The sequence below is a fragment of the Malus domestica genome, chromosome 09 (assembly GCF_042453785.1).
Source record: "Malus domestica chromosome 09, GDT2T_hap1".
NCBI lineage: Eukaryota > Viridiplantae > Streptophyta > Magnoliopsida > Rosales > Rosaceae > Malus > Malus domestica.
Genome location: NC_091669.1, coordinates 31,068,825 through 31,088,595, shown reverse-complemented (window position 1 = coordinate 31,088,595; position 19,771 = coordinate 31,068,825). Strand labels below are relative to the sequence as shown.

At 39.4% G+C, this 19,771-nt stretch overlaps 2 protein-coding genes across 7 annotated transcripts; one reads left to right on the top strand and one right to left on the bottom strand.

Moving 5' to 3' along the window:
* The first annotated feature begins 925 nt into the window (after window positions 1-925).
* Window positions 926-3,574, top strand: LOC103444124 (ethylene-responsive transcription factor ERF054). The gene has a single exon (XM_008383039.4). The coding sequence runs from the start codon at window positions 1,471-1,473 to the stop codon at window positions 2,821-2,823; it is 1,353 nt and encodes a 450-aa protein (XP_008381261.3). The 5' UTR covers window positions 926-1,470; the 3' UTR covers window positions 2,824-3,574.
* A 9,554-nt stretch (window positions 3,575-13,128) lies between these two features.
* On the bottom strand, window positions 13,129-19,010 carry LOC103444123 (protein STABILIZED1-like). Of its 6 annotated transcripts, none has more exons than XR_011571075.1 (3): window positions 15,828-19,010; window positions 14,025-14,138; window positions 13,129-13,942 (listed from the first exon to the last, which is right to left on the bottom strand). XR_011571075.1 is itself a non-coding variant. In XM_029108541.2 (2 exons), the coding sequence occupies exon 1, from the start codon at window positions 18,926-18,928 to the stop codon at window positions 15,848-15,850; it is 3,081 nt and encodes a 1,026-aa protein (XP_028964374.1). In that variant the 5' UTR covers window positions 18,929-19,010; the 3' UTR covers window positions 13,129-14,138; window positions 15,828-15,847. The 6 variants fall into 6 exon arrangements, 3 of the variants coding, with proteins under 3 accessions (XP_028964374.1, XP_028964373.1, XP_070660939.1); XR_003776313.2 differs by having other exon boundaries at window positions 13,129-13,247; window positions 13,351-14,131; XR_003776315.2 differs by having other exon boundaries at window positions 14,025-14,131.
* Window positions 19,011-19,771: the final 761 nt, after the last annotated feature.

Genomic DNA, 19,771 nt, shown 5'->3' with positions numbered 1-19,771 from the left:
GTCTTACGCGTAGCTCGACTAGCCAAATCCATTATCATTTTTTCAAAAAAAAAAAAGTCGCTACTTTGAAATTTTGAATCATCCAACCCTTTTCCTCTCCCTTTTTTGGACACTTATTCTTTGAAGGTTTAGGAGGCCATTGAGCATGTGAACTGGCTTGAGAAGATATATGAGCTTGAGAATGCAATACTTGGATAGACCCTAGACGTTGTGAAAGCGAAAGCAATTGATGAGAAGTCATGGAATATTGTGAACTAAAAGCTTGATATTGTTTTGGAGAAGTAGGAAAGGCAATGCTTGAATTTGAATTGGTCAACTCTACACAATACTAAAACATAAAAATATAACTTACATTAGTTGTTATAAGCTTTAAAAAGTCTAAAATTATTTTGTTATATATGTTGTTCGGTTCAGTTTTAGATTATTAGTAATTGTTCGATGTAGTTCAGTTCAGTTTGAGTTTTGGTTTTGGTTTTTAGCTCAAGTGCCCATCCTAGAATTTCTCTGAATAGAAGAAAATAATATAAAAATAAAAAAAAAGAGTTTAAAGGAAACACGGAAGTTCGAAATCAGAAAGCTTCTTATTATTTCTCGAAACAAAATAGTGTATTAGCTTTTAAAGAAAATGTTATTAGCACTCTTAAAATTTTACACTCTTTACAAATGCATTTTTCTTTCAAATTATAAAAAATATAAAATATAAGATAAAATTTTAAAATGCCAGTAACAACTTTCCGTTTTTAATGCGGTTAAAAAGACATGGAGAGAGATGTAGACGTGCCTTCCCCTTGGGGGAAGGTGGGTGGAGAAATTGGAGTGGAAGCAAGGAAACCCAGAAATACCAAAGCCGTGTGGGTCCCAAACAAATATAACCAATCCCGAGCCTTGTACAAATTCTCTCCCTTTCCTCAAAAAGTCCCGATTCAAATCTTTTATCCCGAGCCTTATAAACCCTTCTTCCTCCTCTGCCTCTCCTCACAAAAGTCCTCTGTCCTAGCTCCCCTGCTTCTTCTTCTTCTTCTGCCACCCAAGAACTTCATATCCGCACGCAAACAATACACCCTACACTTTGTCGGCGCGGATATTCGTTACTTGCCGTCTCCTGCTCGCTCTCTTTGTTGATTTCAAGTTTCTGCATTCAGATAATTCAGATGGGTTCTTCAAGAATCTGCGCTTTAGGCATCCGATTCTGTTTTTTGTTCGATCGGATCAGCTATTGAAATCGAAACCCAGATTCCAAAAATTCAATCTTTTATTTTTTAATTGTTTTTTGTTTATTTTTTCCTTAGGCCAAAACTTTCATCTGGTACTTAAATTTTCATCTCTTCTGTTTTTCTGATTTGAATTCTCGAATCATCGGATTCGATTTCCCTTTTTCTTGCGTGACCCATCTCAATTTGTTTCTTGAATTTCCTATATTTGAGAGTTTCAAAGAGAAAGCGAGCAGGTAAAGCAAGCAAGCGAGCAACAATGTCTTCACCAAAAAAGAGTGGTAAGTCTAAGATGGAGACAAGCGGAGAATGGGAGGCGAACAAAGACAAGGAGCTTGATTTTTCCTTCGAGAGACCGCCATGGAAGCCCGGTTTTAGTGAGGCTTCAACGGCGTCGAATAGGCCTCTCAAGAAAGTCAAGAGCCCTGAAAGGCAAGACCCAATTCAAGCTTCACCTTCTTTAGATCATCATCAAACACCTTCGCCAATCATTGCTCCCCATCCATCTTCTTCCTCTTCAAAAATAGTGTTTCCTTTTTCTTTCGACGGGTCTCAACAGCCTATGATGCAATTCTCCCACCAGTTCAACCCCACAAATTTGCCTATGTTTCCCTCACCAATTCAACAGCAACTGCAACAAAATCCTCAGCAAATGATTTCTTTTGAATCCCAGCAGCAGCAGCCGCAGCAGCAGCAGGGGATGAGTTATCCACCGCCTTTTGTCGGAGAGTCGGTGAGTTGGCAGCAGCACCAGAAAATGCTTCAGCATTGGAGTGACGCTTTAAATTTGAGTCCAAGAGGGAGGGTGATGATGAACAGGTTGGGACCAGATGGCAGGCCAATGTTTCGACCCCCGGCAATGCCTTATAATACTACAAAACTTTACAGGGGAGTGAGGCAACGGCATTGGGGCAAATGGGTAGCTGAAATCCGCCTTCCTCGAAACAGGACTCGCCTCTGGCTTGGCACCTTCGACACAGCTGAAGATGCCGCCATGGCTTACGACCGCGAGGCCTTCAAGTTGAGAGGAGAGAATGCCAGGCTCAATTTCCCTGAGCTTTTTCTCAACAAAGACAAATCAGATGTTTCAGTTTCATCAGCTCCGAGTTCAGCTGCTACTTCGCCTCCAAGGCATGAGGGTTCAAAACCAACCAGGAACCGCAAGCAACCTCAAAAAATCAAGAGCAGCGCTTCGAATATAGAGGCAATGCCACCGCCACCAATTCCACATACCCAAGAAGAGAATAGTACTGACAATGATTCAGGACTGGAGTCGAACGAGGCTAAAGCGATTGACGAAGTTGAGGTGAATATCGATGGTGCTGGAGGAGGGAGTTCACAGCAAAAGGAAATTGTTTGGGGGGATATGGCAGAAGATTGGCTTAATGCAATTCCTGCAGGTTGGGGTCCAGGTAGTCCTGTGTGGGATGATTTGGACAACAATCTTTTGCTGCAATCACATCTCCCTTTTACCAATCCAAACCAGCAGGACTATAACATTAACATTAATCCTCAACAAGCGATTCAGAATTCAGGTTCGGGTTCGGGATCTGGTTCCTCTTCTTCCTCTTCATATCCCACGAAGAACCTCTTTTGGAAGGACCAGGATTGAAAAGTTCATTTATTTTAAATTTGAGCTTTGCACTTCACACTCACATGGTCACTCCTCTAGGTTGTAGAACTAGTTTTAGCCCATTTCGCTCATCATTTCTCACTCGTTCCATTTTTCCGGAACCCTGTCAGAAATTGCATTTCAAACTCCTCCCTTATGCATCTTAGACATCAGTTTAGTCGTCATCCCCCCTCCTACTTTGTCATCACAGCTGGTTGCCGATTTTCGAAAAGCAACCTATGATCCTGGAAGCCTTGTGACTTTTTATTACAAGGGATCTTTGAAGCTTTAAGTTTCGTACCAATCTGCTGCACAAAGGCTGCTTTTTTTGTCTTTTTTTTTCAGGCCTTTCAGCAATGGTGGCAATCTGGTTCATGCTTTTTTTTGGGCCATGCCTTAGTTTTTGTTGCTAGAGAGTAGAACTATAGTCAATCATCTTGTAAAGTAAATAATATAGTATGCGTAGGTAGGAAGGGTCACCGCTGTGTATTGTTCACGAGCATGTTTTTAGTTTTTATTTTGGGTGTGTCGATGTAGTAGATTAGTAAAGGCTGGACCGCAGTAGAGAGAGACGGTTTTGTGATCTCCTTCTCTATCGGTCCGACCATCACGAGCTCTCGTCTTTCAGCTCCTGGGATGGAAAAGCCAAATTATATATAGGATTTGCACATTTTGGATGTGATTATCCTTTGTCATATTATGTATTTGTAGCTGTACTTATACAAAGACTACTCCTCTCTTTTATGCATTATTATCGTGTGTGAGCCTTCAGTTTCTACTGCTTCTCTTGATTTATCTTGTTCTTTCTCATTTTATTGCCCTTGAGAATGCATGTGTGTGCAGGCTTCAAATATAATTGTGTGGATGAGTGGTGGTAATCTTTTAACTTGACAATGTCAACACACTAGAAATATTAGTTTAAAATTCAAAGTGGAGTTTCCTCAACAAAATATGAATAAACCAAATTTTTAAAAAAAAAAAAAAAGGCATTCAAACTATAGTGAATTAAGACTATGAATGATAGGTTTGCATGTTAAATATGACAGCTGATGAAGTGCTATTAAATGATTGAAAGTGTTTTTAGAAAAAAATATATTTTTGAATTCCAAAAATATTTAAAGTACTTTTTACAAGAAGCACCAGTTTTTTCCAATTAACAACTGAGTAAGACATTGTGGCACTAGCTTGCATCTCCCTTTTTCTACCCAAAACAAGCGGCTACTTTTGGATTTTCTCCTCCATTTCAAAATCATTTCACCCAAATTCCTCACTTTAGTCATATTTCTTCATCCAACTTCCCTCCTCAATTACGTGACGCCACATCGATAAGACCCACCCGCCTACCAACAAGGAAATTAAGGTAAGAACTAGGAACACCTCATTGAGCTTATATACTTCACACGCCTAAGTTAAAATTCTAAATCCGCCACTGTTAATGACACAACTAGCAAGGATCTGCTCCAAAATTTCCTTAAAACTCCTCCCTTGCGATGAATGTGACCAATTCTTCCTTTCAAAAAAGAATATGGCCTACTCTTTACCAGCACCGTTTTTCGGTTATATTGCATAATTGCAGATGCACTTGATATTTTGGGAATTCGTCTAACATTTGACCTTAACAAAAGGACCTCGTCAGCACCCGCACCTGCACGACGGTCGTCCAATCACCTACCTAATTTATTTCGAATACATTTGTAACTTTCAGCTTTTAGGTATCAAATTTTTTTAATATGTTTTAGAATATCTTTACGTATTGGGATTTTTAGTAGTTGAATCTTCTCATTGGATCTTTATCCAATATTGGAGGACAAAATGTCTAAGATATCTCATAACATTTCATTGACTTTTTATTAATTCAAAATTTGAATGAGATCAATTGAATTGAGGAATAGTTGAAATGAGAAAGAGTGAGAATCAATTTCTTATTAAAGTTGTTTACTAAAGCGCGATAATGAACGACATTAATTTTATATAAGTTATTTATTATTATTATTATTATTTAACAAACGATATTATCTATACTAAAAAAAATGAGAGAGTGAGATAAGCTTTACAATAAGTTTGACACGCTAATGTGGTTCAACTTCACATTTGGTGAGATTCGAAACTAAAACCTCTCACTTACAAATTAAAAAAAAAAATTTAGACCGTAGTGTTAATGACTAATGATTAACTTGAATGAGAACGAAAATAATACAATTGATAAAAATATTAGAGAAATTCCATAAATAAATAAAAAATGTTAGAAAACGAAGAGCACTTTCGACATTAATTGTTTTGATCTTTTGAGAGGAGTGACTGTGGGGCCGGTCGTCGCCGTCCCATGAGATGAATCCAAATTTCTTACTTGTGACGGCAAGATAACGATCAAGTAGTGACAGAAAACATTATTTAATTACAAATCATATGGCTATTTCCCTATTTAAATTAATGAAAGTTACCCTTAAATTAATATGAAGAAATCAAAATTTCTGAAATAGTGGTGAGAGTGAGCCAGAGCCAGCCATTGTTTGAGGAATCGGATCCTCTCCGGATCCATCAAAATGAAGTCTACTAATCAATGAATTCAAACCGTTGAAATTTGATTCAACGGTTACAATTATTATAACTTTAGGGGGAGGGTTTTCTTATTAGTATCTGTTGGATCAAATTTCAACGATCCAAATTCATTGATTAGTGGACTTAATTTTAAAGAATATGAAAGGGATCCGGTTCCATTGTTTGATAAACAAACCGTTTCATTCAACCATAATCTAAATATTTTAATTTAATTATGTCACAGGGACTGCTTCAAGATAATGATGATTATGTTGCCCATGAGTGTGTAGCTTACACATGTCTTTGAAACTTTTTTATTCCAAAATTATGTACTTCTCCAAATGTTTGTGGAAGATCGACAATGACAGGGAACTAAATTAAGATTTAGAAAACCTTTTGAAAACAAAAATAAGATTTAGACACTTTAAAAATTTCTTCATGCTTTTCTCACAAGTGTATTCCTTTTTAGCTAAATAAAATATGTTTTAAGCGCCAATAATAAGTTTCTTACACCGTCTCTCTTCCAGTTCGTCCCAAAAAAAAACTCTACAACTTTTTCTCCTCCAGTTGTCGGCCCCTTGCTATGGCTTCAGGTCAGTGGTAGACCCCTTTTCTACGTTTTTTTTTCTTTCTCTTTCATGCTTGCCTTATCCAGGCCTCCCTCTTCCCGAACCAGGATTCTCTCCTGAGCATTTCCCTAGGGATCCCGCAATCTTGTCTGTTCATCATGAATCGTGCGGTCAGAAATCATTTAAAATTTAAATTTTAAAATTCAAATATGAATAGTACCTAACGAAAACTGACCGCACGATATAAAATGAACGGACAAGATTGCGGGATCCCTAAGATCCCTAGGGAAATGCTCATGAGAGAATCCTGATTCCCCCTTCCCCATCTCTTCACCTTATGTTTTGGAGCAACCCTCCATAGTTTAATAGAGCTCCATCCCAAGTAGGGATGGAGAACGGTTATGACGGGCGGGTAGCCGCAGTTATTTATCTATAATCGTTTATTCTCATACCCGCATAACCGTTTACCGGTTGGATAATTGTCTAAACTGTGAAATTTCGTTCCTGGATTTCACTGTTATAATCTACGTATTTGTACTATTGAGATTTTATATTATTTCTCGAGAATTTATTTTAAATTGTTTGGATTTAGATTTTAATTAAACTAGTTACGAAAAGTGAATTTTAGAAAATAATTATTTAAAATTCGTTGACCTTTGAGGTCACAAGTAACGTTTTCGAATAGATCTCGAAGCCATGAGAGCATAGGCGAAAGTCGTTTACGAGTCCGAGTTATAACGGTATAGTTACAGACGTTTGAAGTTGTGATACTATAGATTTTAAAAATTATTTAGACTCCCACTTTGTGGGAAAGAGAACCAATCAAATTAGTGGACTTAATTTTAAAGAATTCGAAAGGGATCCGGTTCCATTGTTTGATAAACAAACCGTTTCATATATTTTAATTTAATTATGTCACAGGGACTGCTTCAAGATAATGATGATTATGTTGCCCATGAGTGTGTAGCTTACACATGTCTTTGAAACTTTTTTATTCCAAAATTATGTACTTCTCCAAATGTTTGTGGAAGATCGACAATGACAGAGAACTAAATTAAGATTTAGGGGGTGTATTCAATTGAGAATTTGAGAGATTTTAATGGATTTATAAATTCATGGATTTTTATGGAGTTTAATTGATTTGTAGAGATTCCATATAAAATTTTGATTTAATTCCCTCGAAATCTCATGAGAAGATGTGAGATTTGTGGATGCTTAAAATACATTACGAAATCTCTCAAATTCCCTCTAATTCCTCAACTTTCTCAAATTCTTTAAAATCAATTTCTAATTGAATACACGTGGAATGTTATAAACTTGTTTAAAATCCTAATTGAATACACCCAGATTTCTAAGGATTTTAATAAACTATCCTAAAATTCTAATTGAATACACGTTGAATTTCAGAGAATCACTTAAAATTCTGATTGAATACCCCTAAATTCATTAAAAGAATTAAAATCCCTCAAAATCTCAATTGAATACACCCCCTTTAGAAAACCTTTTGAAAACAAAAATAAGAGTTGACGCTATAAAAATTTCTTCATGCTTTTCTCACAAGTGTATTCCTTTTTAGCTAAATAAAATATGTTTCAAGCGCCAATAATAAGTTTCTTACACCGTCTCTCTTCCAGTTCGTCCCAAAAACAAACTCTACAACTTTTTCTCCTCCAGTTGTCGGCCCCTTGCTATGGCTTCGGGTCAGTGGTAGACCCCTTTTCTACGTATTTTTTTCTTTCTCTTTCATGCCTGCCTTATCCAGGCCTCCCCCTTCCCCATATCTTCACCTTATGTTTTGGAGCAACCCTCCATAGTTTAATAGAGCTCCATCCCAAGTAGGGATGGAGAACGGTTACGACGGGCGGGTAGCCGCTATTATTTATCTATAATCGTTTATTCTCATACCCGCATAACCGTTTACCGGTTGGATAATTGTCTAAACTGTGAAATCTCGTTTCCGGATTTCACTGTTATAATCTACGTATTTGTACTATTGAGATTTTATATTATTTCTCTAGAATTTATTTTAAGTTGTTTGGATTTAGATTTTAATTAAACTAGTTACGAAGAGTGAATTTTAGAAAATAATTATTTAAAATTCGTTGACCTTTGAGGTCACAAGTAACATTTTCGAATAGGTCTCGAAGCCACGAGAGCATAGGCGAAAGTCGTTTACGAGTCCGAGTTATAACGGTATAGTTACAGGCGTTTGAAGTTGTGATACTATAGATTTTAAAAATTATTTAGACTCCCACTTTGTGGGAAAGAGAACCAATCATATTTTTAAAAGGTTAGGAGCTGCCCAATCAGGAGGAGGGGAAGGAGGGGAAAGGAGAGACCCGAAATGGGTCATTTTTTTGACCCGCGAACCACCATTTTTGACCCGGCCATATCTCCTTCATACGAACTCCGTTTTGGGTGATCTTGGTGTCCATGGAAAGCCCTTGATGAGCCCTACATCCTGGTAGTGTTAGATTTCCCAATTTCTTTCCCATTTTTCTAGTTCGAAGCCACAAACCCACGGGTGTTCCGGCGGCTTTATCCCTTTTCCCGGTGGCTCTGGCAAGTTTCACCATCCATGACCACCACCAAAAGACTTCCTTCAACCCCAGGAACAAATCCCAAGCAGTGTTGGAGGCGTCGGAGTTCGATTGGAAGCCGAATCAAAGCACACCCTTTTCTAGGGTTGCGGCGGGTTTAAGTGAAATTGAGGTGTTTTCCGGCCAAATTGGACTTGGCCACAGGTATAAAGTTTGTTTTACTCTTTGAGATATTCATTTCTGTAATTTTTGGTAATTTTTAAAAGTAGTTGAATTTTCCGGCAAGTTGGAGTGGCCAACCATCACTCGCGGCAGCGAGTGCGGCTGTGGCCTGGTCAGTGGACCGACAATGTCCTTTTAAGTTCAATTAGATGCCCTGATTTGATAATTGATATCCTTATAATATGGTTTGATTGTTTGAACTTAATTTCATTACGATACGTGGTTAGGTCAAAATATGATTCGACAATCCGACCGTTGGATCGTCATCAAACCTTAATGCGTGATAGAACATAATATTTTTTTATCATAGAAACTTATGGATCGATAATCCGACGTACGGATCTCCCTAATTGGATTTCTAAGTTGATAAAATTAAATGTCGACCGCCACTTGAATTTTGAAATTGGCGGAGATCCGACCGTCGGATCGTGTTGAGATTTTAGTATGTTGTTATTTGAGCATAATGTGGACTTTGGAAAGTTATGGATCCGAAATCCAATGTGTGGATCTTCCGGATTGAATTGTGGACCCTACCTTTGACCGAGAGTTGACTTTTGGTCAACATGTCTCGAAACGTCCTAATTACTAAAATTAGTACTACGGGGGACTAAGTGAAGTCTAGTGGGCCTAGATTGGTTAGAAAATGACTTGAATATATGTGATATGGTTATTACCTTAATTTCCTATGTTAGTATCCTTTGTGAAGATGAATTGGTTTTATAAATGTGATTTTTATATATTTAGCCAAAGGCCTATGATTATTAAACATGATTTGGCTTGGTACTGATGATGGTTGTGACATATGTGAGTTAAATTATCTTTTTAGTAATGTGATTCATGTGTATGATTATTTTTATGATAATGTGATCCTAGAATCCTATTAGAAGTGTATTGTAGCACTTATATGCTTGGGTGACATATTAGTGGTGACCTTGAGAAGTTGATGGTGTATATGATTACGTTGTAACTCATAGCGGTTGAGATGTGGATAAGTTGAGGTGTTGAATTTACTACACTATGTAGTACTTGTACATTGATGGTCCTGCTTGGTATATCCGCGTTGGGGGACCATATGCATTCTAGAAGTAAGGAGGATTAGTTGTACTTGGTACATTTGATGGGGGAATCATATGCTTGTTTGGATTCCGTTTAGTGATGTTCCGAAATCGTATCCTATTTCGGATTCCGTTAAGTGATGGTCCAGAATCGTATCCAGCTTGTATCTCATCGAGTGGTTCGGTTATATATGCATGGTACTTCGAGATTCCGTTGAGTAATGGTCCGAAATCGTATCTTGGTCTGGATTTCGTTGAGTGGTTCGGAATCCCTTTGGTGTCTTGTCTTGGTCCCTTGGATTTGTTTTCAGCTTCAGAGATGTAGGCTTCGGTCAAACTGTCGCTCTAGCCTTACTTTTCATGGTGTTGTATGAGATTATGATTATGAGCTGTTGTGATTTGTTTCAGACGAACCGTTGGATGTCTGGGTGACTCCTTCGAAGTTGTTAAAGTTCCTTGGTTAAATTTGTAAAATGATATGTTACTGCATTCATTGATTAAACAATTAAATGCTAAGATCACATATCTTTGATTCATGATTAATTAATTGATGTGATTGTGGAATGATGTTGGGTATGATTGAGATTATTATGATTAGAGTAATTGATTAATGTGACTTGAGAATAACATTGTGCTTCGTTGGTTCTTTGATATGTTACATACTATGATTTGCGGTATTATGTGAAACAAAGTGATTTATATGATGGAGGAATTGGAATTTATTTGTGTGAGAATGGGTTACATGCGTGTACGAAAGATGATAATTGTTGTTTGACGTAAGGTTGATGTGTAATATGGTGCATTATGATTTTTCTGTTAGAAGTATTTTACGGAAAGAATAGAGTTGACGATTGGTGAACTACGAATGGCTTGATCCCTTTTGAGGGTACGTAGGCAGTCTAACGAGGAGGTTAGATGCAGCCATAAAGTATAAGAAAAATTATCACGAAATTCGAATCTTGATTTGTGCATTGTCCATATCCCGGAGGCGGGGTATGTGAGTGATACGGGTATTTGGTAACGTCACGTGTCGATCCTGGACGTATGTGGGGATCGGGGCGTGACATAAACTGTTATACCCATACCCATAAATGTTTATAAACGGTTAACCATACCCATAACCATGTACCAATTTAACCGTAACTATTTAGTACCCGTTTATCCATTTATCATTTTTAAACCTGTTTATCCTTTCTTTTTTACCATTTACTCATTTTTCATCCGTCTACATGTTTTTTTAACAACTTGAAAATTAAAAAAGAAAAATTTGTCATAATTTTCTTTTTCTAACAATTAAACACCGTTATAGGTACATTAATCATACATTTTCTCATTTTAATTTTTTAAGTCCTTATACCATTCCAATAATTAAAATAATAGTTTACAGACAATATTTTTAACTGTTAGCAATGAAGATAATATAAAATTTGCTAAGTGTTCTTGGGTTATGAAAATTGTTAAACGATAGTATTTTTGGGTTATTTAACTCAGAATGTGAAATATTAACATAATATATATAATAGACCATGAAATTTAAAGTAGTTAAGGAAAACTATAGCATATTAGCTATAGAAATCATGCACTATAGTCAATAGCATTGATCTAAGTTTTGTCCGATAGGAAACATGGTTTGTGTTAATTTTACATATATAAAATAAATAGGTAAATGATTACTCGTTTATAACCGCGGTTAATACCCATAACCGCCCATTTAAATTTTGCGGGTAAACGGTTATACCTATAACTGTTTATTTATCTAAATGGTTACCCATAACTGGCATCGTGAAATTTAAATGGGCGGGTAACCGTTGTTACTCATAACCGATGGTTATTTGCCCATCCCTAATCCCAAGTCCTCCTCTACATTCTCTTTTTGAGTTTATATCTTATGGTGGGTCGAAACACCTTCCGCTGTGTTAATGCTCAAAATTTGTAGGTTAAAAAACTAAAGCAATTAACCCTCGATCGGCTCAGGAGTAGCTGATTGCTTCGCGAAGCAATCTTTGAAGGTTTTGGGGGAATTCCTGGTCATATGGAAATAAAAATTGCGCCCGAAAAATCCTCCCATGAAGGCATTGTGACCCAGTCCCTCCTTGCATCCCTTACACGTTGCATACTCGTTGTTGAAATGGAATCCCCTCGAGGATTCATTAGAGCTTTGCTTCACCAAGGCGAGGTCGGTCAGTGTGTACTGTCAAGGAAAATTATGGGTTATGGTTCTTTGGGACAATGCTTTTAAACTATTGATATATGAACTAGAATATTTCTCTAAAGTTATTCGGGACAATACCTTTAATTCTTAGAGTTCATTTCACGTCTTTGAGCTTGCAAGTATTACATGTAATACCTTGTCAACATGGATTCCTCTTTGTTGAAGGAAAAAATGTTTATAGTTTCTCAAGTATGTGTACAACTTAACGGCATGAACTTTTAATATCCAACGTGATTACCTTTACATGACAGACTTTAGCATAAAATTAAAAAGTAATGGTAGCAAGTGATTGAGTTTAGAAGTTCTTCACATAAAATTGAAATGCCCCACTACTATTATTGTTTTTCGTATCAGTACGACTTTCATTAAGTTACATATTTAACCGCACATCTGTCTTGTAATAACCACCTTATAGTGATAAAATTGATTTAGTCCTAACTTTATGAGTATATAGAAGTTTTACTATGGGTGTGATATTCACACACCCTATTTTACTTTTCACACCCTTCTAATTTTCGGCCGTCGAATTGGATGAATTGAAGAAAATCAACAGGTAGAAATTAACAAAAAATGAGTAAGAAGTAAAATGAGATGTGTGGATAGCACATCCTTTTTACTATATATAGCTTCCTCCCGCCACTAGTTATTCTGAAATTGGTAAATACAAAAGGGAAGTTAGGCCAAGTTTTGTTGGTGGTCCATGTGGTGAAAAAAAAATACTAATTAAACACATATGATGAACCCATGCTTAGAGTTGAAACCAAAATTTTTGTTAAAAAATTGCACATGCACTTCAGTACTACGATTTGATGGTATTCCTCCACTGAGAAATGAAATATCTTAGATTCGAATCTCGTAAACGATGAAATGATACCAAATTAAATTGCCCATTGTGTGGCTTAACCGACCTCCCCCTCCCCCTAGTGTAAAAATATCGATGCACTGGGAAATGAAAGATCTTAGATTCGAATCTCGTAAACGACGAAATGATACCAAATTAAATTGCCCATTGTGTGGCTTAACCGACCTCCCCCTTCCCCTAGTGTAAAAATATCGATGCACTCAACAACAATAACAACAACAAAGCCTTTTCCCACTAAGTGGGATCGGCTAATTTCAAACAATCGATGCACTCAAAAAAAAAAAAAATAATTGCACATGCACCTCGCTACACGGTTGAAATTGCCAATTTCAAACAATCGACTTAGAGGCCATACATAGGATACAAGTAAATAAATCTGTTCCGCTTGCATACTTGCATCATTTCTTCCTCCCTCTATTCTGTAATCTTGAGTTTGAGCAGAGAAAATCGAAAACTATATGAGACACAAGATTCACTGAAATAGTTATAGGCAAATTGATCGAAAACCAACATCAATTTGAGAGCTGACCTGAGTAAGCAAAAGACAGTTATTTCCCTTGCTCAAAGGACGAAGCTCCACTCCATTGACATGCCAACCTATGTTTTCCATGACTGTCTGTAGGTTATAAACCCCGGCATGACAGTAGCGGTCAGATATAGACAACACAATACCTTCTCTCTTGCCTTGGTAAAGACATCCACATATTCTCATTAGTTTCCAATGCACCATGTTGAAGCCACAACTCAACGTGCAAGGGACAACACTTCATAGCCCTATGAAGCAAAAGTCTCTTATCTTCCTCACCGGCAAGCTCCACGACAGCCTCCCACAGCCTAACAGAATCGGGAATGTGTTCCAAACCTTTCCTCAACACCCTGCTCCTACTCAAATCATCATGCTCCAATTCCGCAGCCTGCCTCCACAGTTTGTCCGAATTGGGAATCGATTTCACTCCCTTCGAAATCAAGGCCTTTGTTTCATCAGGGCTCGCAAGCCTACACGCCTCTAACCACACATCCTCACAACCTTTCCGAATCAATCACCTAGCTACCTGAATGTTCCCAGCCACCACCTCCAGCCTGGCAGCAGCAATCCAACCACGTTGGTGCGTCGGATTCGTCTGTGCCAGCAACCTCGCATTTTCATTATCTGAAATCTCAGCATCACTAGTAGTATTCATATTCTTAAGATCAGTAAGGTACCCTTTCGGCTCCAGTTCCTGTCTTGCCTTGTTTGAAAGTGCAACGGCCACCACCAGAAAGCTCTTGAATGTCTTCTTGTTCCTCAACCGCCAACCCAGAAACAGAATCTGTAAACTTTGAATGGTATTTGTTATTGAACGACTGGATATGAACATTACAAGGATACATATTACGCATGTGTATATATTACAAGGGTTGGGCTGCTAGCTATGTTACTTGAATTTAACGGAAAGACAATCTCCTACAATCATGGGGAATCCTAACAATCTAGGAATCCATTACAATAAAGGAAACAGTACTGCGCGTGTGAAAGGCGTTTCTTTAATACTTTCTGTTTGCTTAAACCGCTTCTAACAGGTTAATGGATTCGGATCTTAAAAGGATAATCAGTTACACAAGGCGTTTCCTTGACAATGTTTAACATATCACTATCCTATTCCTTCAAGCCTTTCAAACTCAAACAAATGCACGTCGATCATCAATCTTACAGGTCGATGAGGCCTCTTTCATTGTACATACTCAAACAAATGCACGTCGATCATCAATCTTACAGGTCGATGAGGCCTCTTTCGTTGTACATACTCCTACTCGTTCTAGTCCTCTTCCATACCCCTAGTCTGATTGGAGGAATTCTATTTGAAATCAATCTCCTCCTACTCCAAACGAAGACGATAATACAAGCCACCCTGATTTCACTAACTTCACAAAGTACCTACAACTATGTCAGAATGAGAAATTTGGTACGATACAGTTCACTTGGCATATACTCAAACCGTGAGAAAGGGAAAGGGAGGAGGGGTGAGCTGCAAAACACAATGGAGGGGCAAAACAGCAGTTTAACCTTTCAGAAAACCCCTACCAGAGGGAACTGGGAACTCCCTTCTATAAACTCAAGCCAAAAACCAAACAATAAGACACAACACAATAGAAAATGCTTATAATATGATAGCAGACCTTAGTACGTCAAAGACAGTTATTTCCCAACAATGGAAGAAGCTCCTGTTAATTGGCATGGCAGTAATACAGAAAGAAAAGTAGCAGTAGGTATAGTCATTCATTTCAGTGCCAAATCCAGGGTTAAATAACGAGGTGATCCAATATGAGAAATACATTCTTACAAGCAACTGTTCATTTGCATACAAAATTCAGGTACGGAATCTAAGAAGCACAGTACCAACTGAATCTTGGATTACAAGGTTTAAGTCAATCAATGCACAAGAAGATTCAAGAAAAACTATACCAACTGAATCTTGGATTACAAGGTTTAAGTCAATCAATACACAAGAAGATTCAAGATCAACTATACCAACTGAATCTTGGATTACAAGGTTTAAGTCAATCAATGCGCAAGAAGATTCAAGATAAACTAGCAAAAGAGCGGAAAATGACGATAAGACAGAACACAGCGTGACACCTTTGGATACAACCACAGAGGGGAAACCATAAGAGCTGCTGTAATCAGAAAAAAAAAATGCAACAGAACCTACAACACTTGAATTTACACGAGAAAAGTGAATAAGAAAGCTAGAGCATCAAGCACACTCAGATTTCAAAAAAAATCTACAAGGGAACACCTGAACATACAAAGGAAGAAAAACGCACAACCATTGTAATTCAAACAATAAATAAAAATATGTTGCCGCATACCATCGTAAATCGAACAATAAATATAGACATGCTACACCATTGTTGATACTGAGAATTTATGCAATGAACTATCAATAAAAGGAGCAAAACTAGAATTACAGCGATGCATGCTTCAACATCAAAATTATTTCTGTATTACAAAGTTTTACAGCAGACCTGGAACAGAAGAGCTTGAACTACTGTTTATTATTTTCAGCTGCACTCTCTTCCTTCCCAAGAGCAACCACCACTTTCTTCAAGATGGCTTCAGTTGGTTGGTGGGAGTTCTCCACGGCCTTTGAAATAGGTTGCCATTTCTCACCATGCTTTGGTTCTGCAGCTATGCACCTTTTAAGTACATCTTTCTGGTTCTCATCGGTCCCATGTTGAAGTTCAAATTTGTAGTATAAAGCCCAGAAATCCCCAATATCTGGCGCTAGTGTCACTGCCCTGTTAAGCCAAGTCCTAGCTTTGTCAACCTTCCTGTCATGCCAAAATAACTTGGACACAGCAGCAATGACATGGGGATCATGATCACATTTCTTGAGGGCATCCATACTCTTCGTCTTCCGTTGTGGACGGGGTACCATCTCAATGGACGCAGCCCACAATATACCACTATTGGGACACTCCTGCAAGGCCTTTGCCATCAAGATATCAGCTTCCTTCTTATTTCCATGCCTTAATTCAGCTCGAACAGCAGCAAGCCACAATTCAGGGTTCTGAGGATTCTTCTTCCTGGCCATCGTCAGAATTGCACGAGCTTTACTCAGACCAGTCATCTTCTCTTCAAGATTAGCAAGAGAAAGCCACAGTGGAATAGAACTGGAGCAGTACTTCAGACCCGAATCATAGGCCTCCTTGGCTTTCTCCAAATGACCAAGGCGTTCCTCTAGCTGTCCAAGCATCAACCATAATTTATAAAAGGAAGGGAAGCGCTTCAACCCATCATCAAGCAACTTCCTCTCTGCATTAATGTTCCCTAATTCTCTCTCAACAATTGCTGATTTCATCCACACTCTTTCAGTGCCTCCCTTTTCTCGGGCTTTGGCAAGAAGCATTCTAGCTCTCTCTGGTTCATGGTTCTCAAATTCAAGTTTAAATGCAGCAAGCCAAATTTCTTCAGAATTGGGAATGGCAGCATAAGCTTCTTGAAGGATGGCACGAGCAGCGGGCACATCCCCAGCAAGCCACTTCTCCTTAGCACCCATAAGCCACAAGACTTCAGCCTGTGGTCGGTATGTCACCGCTTTACGAAGTAAAGCATCAAGAGATTCCCTAGTCCCATGGCTCTTTTCAAGCTGTGCGGCTTTGAGCCATATGCTCTTCTTGGTTAAAAAGACAGTAAGTGCGTGTGCATAAATAGCTCTGGCTGTTTCAATGGAACCCCTTTTCTTGCATTCCTCAGCATCAGCAACCCATGTCCTCTTCCTATCCTCTTCCTCCACACCAATCCCAATTGTGTTCCGAATGATTGCTTGGCAAGTTGCAACAGATCCTGCACGCTCAGCAGCTTCAGCCTCCTTCATCCATGCCTCTCTATCAATCGCCAACCCTTCTCTTTGCAAAGCCCTTATACCCCTTTCAATAATCTTCCCAACCATGGCCGTGTTCCCATTAGCTTCCTCCAACTTCGCTGCTGTGATCCAAATGGCAGGCTCTTTTGATAACTTCTCTCTCGCCCTATTAAGGACCTTCCTCGCATTATCATAAGTTTCTAATCTTGCAAGTGCAAGCCATAACTCAATGTGCAAGGGACAACACTCCACAGCCCTATGAAGCAAAAGTCTTGCATCCTCCTCATTGGCAAGCTCCACCACTGCCTTCCATAGCCTAACAGAATCGGGAATGTGTTCCAAACCTTTCCTCAATACCCTGCTCCTATTCAAATCATCACGCTCCAATTTCGCAGCCTGCATCCACAACTTCACCGAATTGGGAATCGACTTCACACCCTTAGAAATCACAGACTTAGCTTCATCAGGGCTTGAAAGCCTACACGCCTCTAACCACACATCCTCACTCTTAGGACATTCTTCACACCCTTTCTGAATCAATTGTCTAGCTGCCTGAATCTTCCCAGCCACCTCCTCCAGCCTTGCAGCAGCAATCCAACCAGGTGGGTGCTTTGGATTCGTCTGTATAACACTCTTAAGCAACAACCTAGCCTTTTTAATATCTGAAATCTCTGCATCACTAGTAATCTTCATGCTCTTAAGATCAGTAAGGTACCCTTTCGGGTCCACAACCGTCAATCCAGAAACAGAATCAGAAAGCCTATCTAATTTCAATGACAAAACAGTACCTCTACCCTCACCTACAGCAGTCAAATCCGTAACCGGAGTTTGAGACCACGGAGTCTCCGTACCACCAGCTCCCCTACTCTTGGGGTCCAATGCCGTAACATGCTCCTTTTCCTGTCTTGCTTTCTCTAAAAGTGTATCGGGCACCGGTACAAAGCTCTCGAATCTCTTCTTCTTGTTCCTCGACGAATAGTCTCCAATTTCCGGTATGCTCTCCCATTCCTGAGCAGACACAGTGTACAACTTCCTCTTCAGAGTGGCAAACTGCTCCGTGATCTTTGGGTTCGAAGCTCTGTACTTTTCAATCTCTTCTTTCAACCGTGCTTCTCTCCTGTCCTTCCTCCGAGAGTCCATTCTTTGCTCAATGGCTTCCCACACCGCATCAGCCTCCTTGTCCTCATCATCGTATTCCGCCGATGCAAACAACCCAACATCATTCCCTTCGAATTCATCAAACTTCTGATTCTCATCGTACCCTTTATCCTCCCCTTCATCCTCCTCCTCTTCGTCGGGCTTCCCGCGCCCTCGGCCGACCCCAGGCGGCGCAGCAGGAGCAGTAGCGCCTCCGATTGTGGTGGCCGACCTATCAGGCAGGTCGGGCGCGGCACGTGCGGGCCCGATATCAGACCTGGTGGTGAAGCCAGTGGCACCACGGCCGAGCCCTGCGACATAATTCGGGGGAGGCTTGGAGTTGAGGAACTCGAGGCGGGGTTTAGGGACGGCGGGAGGTTGGGTGCCGCCGAATAAGGGGATGTGAAGAGTTAGGGTTGAGAGGGGTAGGATTCCGAGGTCGGAGAGGAGGGCGGAGTCGGATTGGGTGAGTAATTGGAGGCTTTGCGAGATGAATAGGCGCTGCAGAGGAATGGGTATGTGGGAATTTTGCTCGATTTGGAGCTTTAGGGCTTGGAGGGTGGTGGTCTTAGGGTTTAGATTTAGGGTTAGGGTTTTGTGATTGGGGGATGTGATGAACACCATGGCGAGATCGATGTGTGATCCTATGCGCGAGACACGATTACTATTTGGGAGAAGTTGGAGGAATATGAATACGGGTCAAGCGTGAGGCCGAGTCGGTTATATATGGGCGGGCTACAAAGCGGGTTCAGGTCGGATGGGACGAGATTTTTATAGAAAGTCGGTTTAGTCTAATTATTTTATTTTTAACGTGCCTACTCTTCAACTGTGGTTGACAAAGAATTTAAATGTTAACCTATGGCTAATCCTAGAGATCAAATTGTTTCACTCTTTTCGGAGGTACTTGGCCGCCTAGAAGAATTTCTGGTCTTTCTTTTGTTTGGATGCACAAGTGTGCCATCATTTAGCTTAGATTCGTAAAAAATATGTGACTGTAATTTGTATTTACGTCTTTCTTTTGTTTAGATGCGCAAGTGTGTCACCTTTCGGCTTACATTCATAAAAAAGATGTGAGTGTGATTTGTGCTTACGCCCAAGGCTAGGCCGGCTAATTGCCCATTTTTATTTAAGTTGTCAAACATTTTAAGTTCAATGAGCCTTATATACTTGTTGACCCTAAAAACTACCAGGCCTACATGGCGTGCAGGCCGAGTAATCTATGAGCTAACTATGTCCTTCGGTTGTGTGCGTGGCGTGCCAACTCGTCGGCTGAGCTCGGCCGATGAGTAAAATATGTTGATGTCGCGTTGGGTGCATTGCTGACTTATTGATCTTGCGACTATGGCCAAGGAAGGAACTTGTCTCGGCTTTTGAGTTCTAAAGCCTGAAGACAAGGCTGCTAACTTAGATAAGTTCAATATCAAATTCGGCTTCCAATGTGCCGAATGTAGTAACTCATAACACCTT